This window comes from Martes martes (assembly GCF_963455335.1).
Source record: "Martes martes genome assembly, chromosome: 10".
NCBI lineage: Eukaryota > Metazoa > Chordata > Mammalia > Carnivora > Mustelidae > Martes > Martes martes.
In genome coordinates this window covers 83,589,984-83,599,602 of record NC_137898.1, presented here as the reverse complement: position 1 = coordinate 83,599,602, position 9,619 = coordinate 83,589,984, and the positions used below count along the sequence as shown (strand labels likewise).

The following is a 9,619-nucleotide window of genomic DNA, read 5'->3' as shown; positions in this document are numbered from 1 at the left end:
GAAGTAGAAACAATCATCAGAAGTTATTATCAACAGTTATATGCCAATAAGCTAGGCAACCTAGATGAAATGGATGCATTCCTGGAAAACTATAAACTCCCAAAATTGAACCAGGAAGAAATTGACAACCTGAATAGAACAATATTTAGTAATGAGATTGAAGCAGTGATCAACAACCTCCCAAAAAACAAGAGCCCAGGACCTGATGGATTCTCTGGGGGAATTCTACCAAACTTTCAAAGAAGAAATAACACCTATTCTCCTGAAGTTGTTTCAAAAAATTGAAGCAGAAGGGAAACTTCCAGACTTTTTTTATGAAGCCAGCATTACCCTGATCCCCAAACCAGGCAAAGACCCCACCAAAAAGAAGAATTTCAGACCAATATCCCTGATGAATATGGATGCTAAGATTCTCAACAAGATTCTAGCACACAGGATCCAACAGCACATTAAAAAGATTATCCACCATGACCAGGTGGGATTCATCCCTGGGTTACAAGGATGGTTCAACATTCATAAATCAATCACTGTGATAGAACAAATCAATAAGAGAAGAGAGAAGAACCACATGGTCCTCTCAATTGATGTAGAAAAAGCATTTGACAACATCCAGCATCCGTTCCTGATTAAAACGCTTCAAAGTATAGGGATAGAGGGAACATTCCTGAACTTCATCAAATCTATCTATGAAAAACCCACACTAAATATCATCCTCAATGGGAAAAAGCTCACAGCCTTCCTGTTGAGATCAGGAACATGACAAGGATGCGCACTCTCACCACTCTTGTTGAACATAGTATTAGAAGTCCTAGTAACAGCAATCAGACAACAAAGAGAAATAAAAGGTATCCAAATTGGCAATGAAGAAGTCAAACTCTCTCTCTTCACAGAAGACATGATACTTTATATGGAAAAGCCAAAAGACTCCACCCCCAAACTACTAGAACTCAGACAGCAATTCAGTAATGTGGCAGGATACAAAGTCAATGTACAGAAATCAGTTGCTTTCTTATACACGAACAATGAAAATACAGAAAGGGAAATTAGAGAAACAATTCCATTTACTATAGCACCAAGAACCATGAGATACCTGGGAATAAACCTAACCAAAGAGGTAAAGGATCTGTACTCAAGGAACTACAGAACACTCATGAAAGAAATTGAAGAAGACACAAAAAGATGGAAGACCATTCCATGCTCTTGCATCGGAAGAATAAACATTGTTAAAATGTATATACTGCCTAGAGCAATCTATACTTTTAATGCCATTCCGATCAAAATTCAACCGGTATTTTTCAAGGAGCTGGAGCAAATAATCCCAAAATTTGTATGGAATCAGAAGAGACCCCGAATTGCTAAGCAAATGTTGAAAATGAAAAACAAAACCAGGGGCATCACGTTACCTGATTTCAAGCTTTACTACAAAGCTGTGATCACCAAGAGAGCATGGTACTGGCATAAAACAGACATGTAGACCGGTGGAACAGAGTAGAGAGCCCAGATATGGGTCCTCAACTCTATGGTCAAATAATCTTCGACAAAGCAGGAAAAAATATACAGTGGAAAAAAGACAGTCTCTTCAATCAGTGGTGCTGGGAAAATTGGACAGCTATATGTAGAAGAATGAAACTTGACCATTCTCTTACACCGTACACAAAGATAAACTCAAAATGGATAAAAGACCTCAACGTGAGACAGGAATCTATCAGAATCTTAGAGGAGATTATGGACAGTAACTTCTTCAATATCAGCCCCAGCAACTTCTTTCAAGATAGGCAAAGGAAACAAAAGTGAAAATGAACTTTTGGGACTTCATCAAGATCAAAAGCTTCTGCACAGCAAAGGAAACAGTCAACAAAACAAAGAGGAAATCCACGCAATGGGAGAAGATATTTGCAAATGACAGTACAGACAAAAGGCTGATATCCAGGATCTATAAAGAACTTCTCAAACTCAACACACACAAAACAGATAATCATGTCAAAAAATGGGCAGAAGATATGAACAGACACTTCTCCAATGAAGACATACAAACGGCTATCAGACACATGAAAAAATGTTCATCATCACTAGCCATCAGGGAGATTCAAATTAAATCCACATTGAGATACCACCTTATACCAGTTAGAATGGCCAAAATTAGCAAGACAGGAAACAATGTGTGTTGGAGAGGATGTGGAGAAAGGGGAACCCTTTTACACTGTTGGTGGGAATGCAAGTTGGTGCAGCCACTTTGGAAAACAGTGTGGAAATTCCTCCAGAAATTAAAAATAGAGCTTTCCTATGACCCTTTAATCACACTACTGGGTATTTACCCCAAAGATACAGTTGTAGTGAAAAGAAGGGCCATCTGTACCCCAATGTTTATAGCAGCAATGGCCATGGTCGCCAAACTGTGGAAAGAACCAAGATGCCCTTCAATGGACGAATGGATAAGGAAGATGTGGTCCATATACACTATGGAGTATTATGCCTCCATCAGAAAGGATGAATACCCAACTTTTGTAGCAACATGGACGGGACTGGAAGAGATTATGCTGAGTGAGATAAGTCAAGCAGAGAGAGTCAATTTTCATATGGTTTCACTTATTTGTGGATATAACAAATAACACAGAAGACTTGGGGAGATGGAGAGGAGAAGGGAGTTGAGGGAAATTGGAGGGGGAGATGAACCATGAGAGACTATGGACTCTGAAAAACAATCTGAGGGTTTTGAAGGGGTGGGGTTGGGAGGTTGGGGGAGCCAGTTGGTGGGTATTATGGAGGGCACGTATTGCATGGAGCACTGGGTGTGGTGCAAAAACAATGAAATCTGTTACACTGAAAAGAAATAAAAAAAATACAAGTGAATAGAAAAACAAATAAAAAAAATTTACATATTTTTGTCAGTCTATCTCAGGGATAGATAGTACACATGTGATTACTAGGTCTAAGGGTAAATCCATGCAAAACTGTTGCCAAATTCCTTTCAGTAGGGTTGCATCATTTTTTTGTTTGAGGGGGATTTTGAAAATAAGGTTCCCTAGTCCCTTACCTACTTAATCAGAGCTCTGAGATTTTGGTTCCCAGGTGATTTAGATAATCACCTGTAGGTGTAGAAAGCCTGTTTTACAGGAAAACTTTAGGTCCAACATTAAATTAAATCCAATTAATTGCTCACTTGATATGTCCTACGTACTCTGCTATGCAAAGATGAGAGAAATCCCAAGATGAATATAATATAGTCTCCCTTGGAGGACCCATAGCCTAGAGAGTGGAGGGGAAGCATTCATAAGCAAATCATTGTAAAATCATGTGATTGCTGATGTAACAAATTTATACATGGTGCTAAGGGAGCACAAAGAATGACTAACTCTATAAGAATTATATCTAGGATAGATTGGGCCAGACTGTTTCTAATAAAACATAATTATGCTTTTAGTAAACTCTTTATAAAACTCATTGATGGTCTTCTTTCCTGGAAGAAGTAAATCATGTTTCTAACCCTAAATTTATCCCATTTGTTTTTTCTTCTTTGGTTTATTCTTTGACATGGTTTCCACTTTTTGAGTTGAAAACAACATGGGTATCTATGGAGATTTTTGAACCTAAAATCATAACAGCATGCAAAGTACTAACATTGTGATATTTTCAGCATGAAAACACTACCATAATTATGATCATACTGTGGTCTGCATGAAATAAAGTCATTCATGTAGCTGACAGGAGAGAAGATAAAAGTCAATAAAAAGAGAATTATTTATTAAAAAGATCTAATGTTACAAGAACAGTACACAGAACTATTATCTGACTGTGTCTTCCACATGATATATACCATTATATATAGTATATATACAGATTGTATACAATATATTTAATGGTTTGACATGAAGTCCACAGTACCTTTATTTGGATATGCAAAACATTCACTTTTCATGAAATTTTTGATTAGGAGGAGTGTTTTTTTTCCTTCAAAGTTCAATTGACATTATACAAAAATACAGTCTCTTTAGTGATTTAAGACTGTGTGGTTACTATACCATCCAAGAAAAAGCTCACTTAGTACTGCAGCTGAAAAATTAAGTACCTTGATAAGGAATGCTGTTCTGCTTTCTACAAAGTAACAAGTATGTAATACATAAGTACATAAACATTTAAAACCTTTTTTTATAGGTTTATGATGCAAAATACATATTCTGTGCAGGTTGAGTAAAAACATCCCTTATCTCTGATTCCTGTAAGAATACATCAGATATTCTACATGTAAATATTCTATCAGATGTGTACCATCCATCAGCTAGTTGGGAATCTTTGTTAATTTGAATTTGTCATGTATTGACATTTTATTGGGTTTTGTTTTTATAAGGGTTTCAGTAATGACTTGATTCTTAAAGTCCTTCACTAAATCTAGTATAAAACACCATGAAAAACAAAGAAAATGATTTACAGTATTAAGTAAAAATTGTGTATTATTTTATATTCTTACTGTATCTTTTTTTCCTGATGCGTGATTTGCTTCTGCAAGCTAACCCATAGTCATGAGAGTTCATATTTTGCCCGCTAAATAGTTCATATCTCTCTATCTGCAAAGTCCAGCCTCTCCCACCCCAAAGGAGGTGCTCAAAGAAGGCCACTTGGTTGTTATCTTTCACACGCTTCAATATTCACCATCTGTAGTAATTTACTATAATAATCTGTAAACTAAAAATAGTCCTAAAAAGGACTCACTTCTTGTTCATTTCTCCCAAACAGAATGAGTAACCAACTTAAATAGTTGTGCTGTATCTCTGAAACCAATCTTTCAGATATTCAGAACAGAAATTCCAATATATCCTGATTCTATAGGGATTAACCTCTAGATCCAGCAGTGAGAGTCAAATATTGCTTCATTTTGCTTGCTGTTAAGGATGCTACAAAACAAAATTAACAGGTTACATTTCATAAGAGAAAAGAGACTATTCTTTGTTTTCATATTAACATCATCTATAAAACTAGTTTCTCCAAGCTCTTTTTTTTTGGCATTTGACTTTGTTTAACTATCCCTTCAGGCATCTTCTTGGATGTTACGTGAACTCTGACAGTTGGAACTTCTATATACTATCAAGTAGAAAACTTTCACTTCAATATCCAACTATCTAAAGTCACTTTGGTTCATGGTGACTCCCCAAAATAAAAAATGTGGAACATTTCCCAAGCAGTGTATGGCTAGCTGAGGCTCTGTAGTGAGGCCATGTTTCCAGAGCTTAATTAAAAATCAATTTATTCAAGAGGCCCTTTTTATTTTAATAGTTGGTAACATTTTGTAAGTGGTATGTGATGCATGGAAGTGTTTAAAGAATCAAAATTTATTTGTTGGCTTGAAACATTTTAACTCACAGACTATATATGTATGCATTATTATTTGCACAGTGGATTTCCATTGTCCTTAAAATTGTTGGCAATTAAACACAAAAACAACTTGGACTTAATTCAATATCTATTTGGGCAGTGGGTGGGAAATGGGAAAGCTCTGTCTTGTATTCATTTTGTTTTCAAGTTAGCACCCTTGGCAGCATATCAGTGACTACAGTTTTTAGTGACCATATTTTTTTTGTGACTTTAATCTTTTGTTATTAAAATAAGCATTTGTTATATGTGTAGCTATTGCAATTATTAGATAACATAGTAATTAGTGAAAAACAGCACTTAAATTCATTGGGACTTGCTTTCTATTTACCTTGCACTAATGTAAATGGCTTATTCCCTATCCTAATAACTTGTTCTAGGGATATATATAGAATAATATATTGACAAATTTTGCTAATTCACTATGTGATAACACAATATTTTTCAAAAAAACTTTTGTGTACTTATCCTATAATGGATTACACAACTGAAGTTTTGTTTTGTTTTGTTTTGTTTTCACATCTTCTACCAGTTTGTCAATTGGGATAGTTAGCCAAAGGGAAAATGAAAAAAAGTAGACTCAGAATCTTTTAGCAAACTTTTCATTCTCAGTTTTGTATTTGTGTTTGAAACAGATCTGCTAGAGACCACTTACTTAACAAATGGATGGCACACACTCAGGGTCATCAGATATAAAATCAAATTCCAACATATTAAAAAAGTAAAGAATACATTTGACAGAAATTACTTTTGCTTACAAAAAATTCATTACATACAGTCTGCATATTTTATTGGACCAAGAACTGCCCTCTCCATTTATAAAACCAAAGAAACCTGATGGTTAAGTAATATTCCCCCCAACCTCCTGTAAGTGCACCATGTGTAGTCCCAAGTTTTTAAAGCTCATCTCAGGGTCCTGTGTCTCCACTTACACTACACTCTATTCACTGCTATATTCAGGCTAAAGCAAAGCAAAGCAAGGTAAGTCTGTAGTTTTCACCAAGAGGTTGAGGGAATCATCAATGCCAAGAGCAATGTTACCGATGATGAAGATGGGGAGAGTGTGTGGAGGGTCGACTGGGCACTGGTGATTTTCCCACCTGTGAAAATAGAGAAGCATTAAATGCAGAAAATTATTTTGATTTTGCATGAGCTAGGAGAGAGTTGTTTTTAGGTTTGTAAGACAAAGGAGTGCACATGGGTTTGTTTCTGATGAGGGTGTGCTTATAAAAAAAGACAAGGTATGGGGCTCCCAAGAATTATACGGAAGGCAGAATTCTATGTGGAATACTGTCTTACAAGGCTATGTCATGTCTGAAAAACACATCTACTCTGAGATTTAGTTTAATTTTCACCAAAGATGCACTGATGGAAAGCATCCCAAATTCCAGGTAGGTATGAACAATAAAATAGTATATTTTATTGTATATTTATTGTATAGTTTAAGAAAGGGAACAAGAATAATTAGCAACAGTTTGTGTCAATAGAATTCATATTTTAATTACTTCAGTCAATGTTTGAGTTTGAAAATAACAAAATTATTTAAATTATTTAATTTATTTATGGGTTCTCCACTGACTTGATTGTTTCAGTTGAGCAGGCTTAAATTCTAGATTCTCATACCAAACTTGGCAAAAGCAAGAGATCCACCTTTCATTACTCTTACCTATATTATACCCAGGAGAAATTCTTCCTTTTTGGAAACAAAATATTTTATGCAGTTAATGTATTAAGGTGGCTGTTTGATTAAACACACTGATCTGAATGGATTAGTTTGAAGTAGTTTTGATAGTTCCACATAACAAACTCCACATGAACTAAGTACTACCCTTAGACATAAATTAATAGTTCCTCAAGTCAGAAGTCTGAAGTATTGTCATCATGATCGATATTTAATGAACGTTTACTATATGCAGTGCACTATGATGAGCCCTTTATACATATCATCTTATTCAAGGCTCACAACATTTCTATGCAGTAAGTACCATTTTTATTTCCCTGTTGTGATCAGGGAAGAGGAGCTTAGATAATAGAACTTGCTTACAGTCATCAAGATGGGATTAGTGGAAACAGATGTTCTTATAATTGGCTTTAATTAAAACCTTACTGATAGATTAAGCATAAAAGAAAGATACTACCCAGTTTTTGGGATCATCCTTCTGTCAAGTTACCTTCTCTAGCAAGAGTTGAGTGTTAATGGGATCTGGTCATGATTTTTGTTATGGAAATGTGTTCACATTTTTTCCCAGATGTTTATTTAAGAGCTGGGGCACCATTTTATTGGTAACACACACACTTACAGGCACACACACACATAGCAGCAGCAGCAGCAGCAGCAAATCTTTTCTTAGAAAATGTTCATATTTAAGGCACTAATAGAACTTTAATCAACATATTGGAGAATGTGACGTGTATTTCACCTTGTACAAAAGGAATTATTGTGAAGTGCATGGCCTCATGTGAACCACAAGAAAGGCCTGATGACAAAGCTTCACTGGAGTTTGTATTACATACAAACTGTGAAAACATCTTTTCTATTTATTTGAGAGTGGCTGAGTCCTTGTTAAATTGACTAACATGACACCTTTACAAAATCATTTCACTTTCAGAATGCAAAGGAGACTATACCTCAGATTTCACAAAGAATCCACAAACCAAAAACATTATTTTGGTATAGCAAATCAAAACAAAATACAAACATCAACACTGGACTAAGTTATAGTTCTAGCTGCAAAACTAACTAGCTATTTTACTTGAGCGAGCTCTTGAACTTCTTAAGGCTTTTGGTTTTTGGAAATGATAAGAATGAAACCAATTGTTGCTCATTTTCTATAGGTCTGAGATAGACAATGAGTTTTCATTTTATTAAAACTCAGAAAAAGGGCTTCACTAGCTATATATTTTTAACTAAATCATAAAAGTTGACAATTTGTTTTTCATGGAATAAAAGTTGCAATACAACGGGAGAATCAATGTCTTTATAAGTACTTTCAAACTTGGGGCTGGTATTGTCCAGATGATACTTTACGATCTGGTTGTCTTAGAGTTGACAGGAATCTTGGGGAGTCAGAGAATAATAGAATACTTAGAAGTTTGCTAGAAGGATAAAAGAAGATAATATATGAAAAATACCTAGCGTAATGCCAAGAACATGATCAGGGGTCAGTAAATGCTCATTGTATCATTGCTTTTAGAAATTTAAGACTTATGATGCAAGCAGAGAGTTGTCATCTTTTTCACTTTTCAGAAATAATCTTTAGTCTTTCAAGGTGCTCTTGAAAATTTAACACCCACATCTGAACCGTTCAGTTGTACTAATCAATGTAGAGACATTATTACCTCTCTTGCTTTTGAAGTTATACTTTTATAAATGAATCATAAAGTTTATTAAATTTTAGTGTGGCCACACTGTATTTAAATTCTTAGGTCTTTTCACCTAAATTTCTGAAAAATGTCAGATTTCATATATCTTGTGTTTTTATTTTTAACTTTTCATTTTGAAATAATTTTAGATGAACCAAAAGTTGTAAAATAGAGTAAAGAATATATCCATATTCCTTAAATGTTTGTTTCATCATTGTTGTGCTATTATTCTCTCTATAAATCATACATTTTTCCTGATCCATTTTTAAAAATTATGTTATGTTAGTCACCACACAGTATATCCTTAGTTTTTGATGTCCTGAGCCATTTGAAAGTAAGTTGCAGACATGATATACACTTGCCCCTAAATACTTTAATGTATAGTTCCTAAAAATAAGACATTTTCTTATATAACCACAGTGCATTTTTTAAAGAAAAGGTAATTTTTGATATATATGTTATCTATAGACATTATTCAGATTTTATGAACTGTCCCAATAATATTCTTTATCTCATCTTGTATTTTATGTAAGAATATACTTATCAAATATTATGTAAATAACTTTTCCTCAAAGCTTCAGTCTAATTATTTTTTTCCTTATATTTGCCATCTATCCCACTTTGTGGTATCAAAAAAAAAAAATCATATGCAATGCCTCTGGTCTTAATCCAAATTGATAAATATGTTGAATGCAACAAAGCCACATGCAGTGTCCTACAGGATATCACTGGATACTTCCCTTTAGGCTGACAATTCTGCTTAAGAATGATTATTCAATAAATAATGCTCATAATTGCCCATTAATTGACTGCACATTAAACATTTTTAATCAAGGATTTAGGGAAAATTACCTGATATTTTCTTAATGAGAGAACTGCATACTTTATTATT

The 9,619-nt window shown here is 34.4% G+C and overlaps 1 protein-coding gene across 3 annotated transcripts in view; it reads right to left on the bottom strand.

Moving 5' to 3' along the window:
• Positions 1-6,360: 6,360 nt before the first annotated feature.
• The window catches only part of CNTN5 (contactin 5), a gene marked incomplete at both ends in the record, with an annotated part of 773,509 nt that continues 770,250 nt past the window's right edge, over positions 6,361-9,619 (bottom strand). For all 3 annotated transcript variants that reach the window (XM_080816834.1, XM_080816835.1, XM_080816836.1), the window contains one exon: positions 6,361-6,464. In XM_080816834.1, the coding sequence (XP_080672960.1) occupies positions 6,361-6,464 (104 nt within the window). The remainder of the gene's footprint in view (positions 6,465-9,619) is intronic.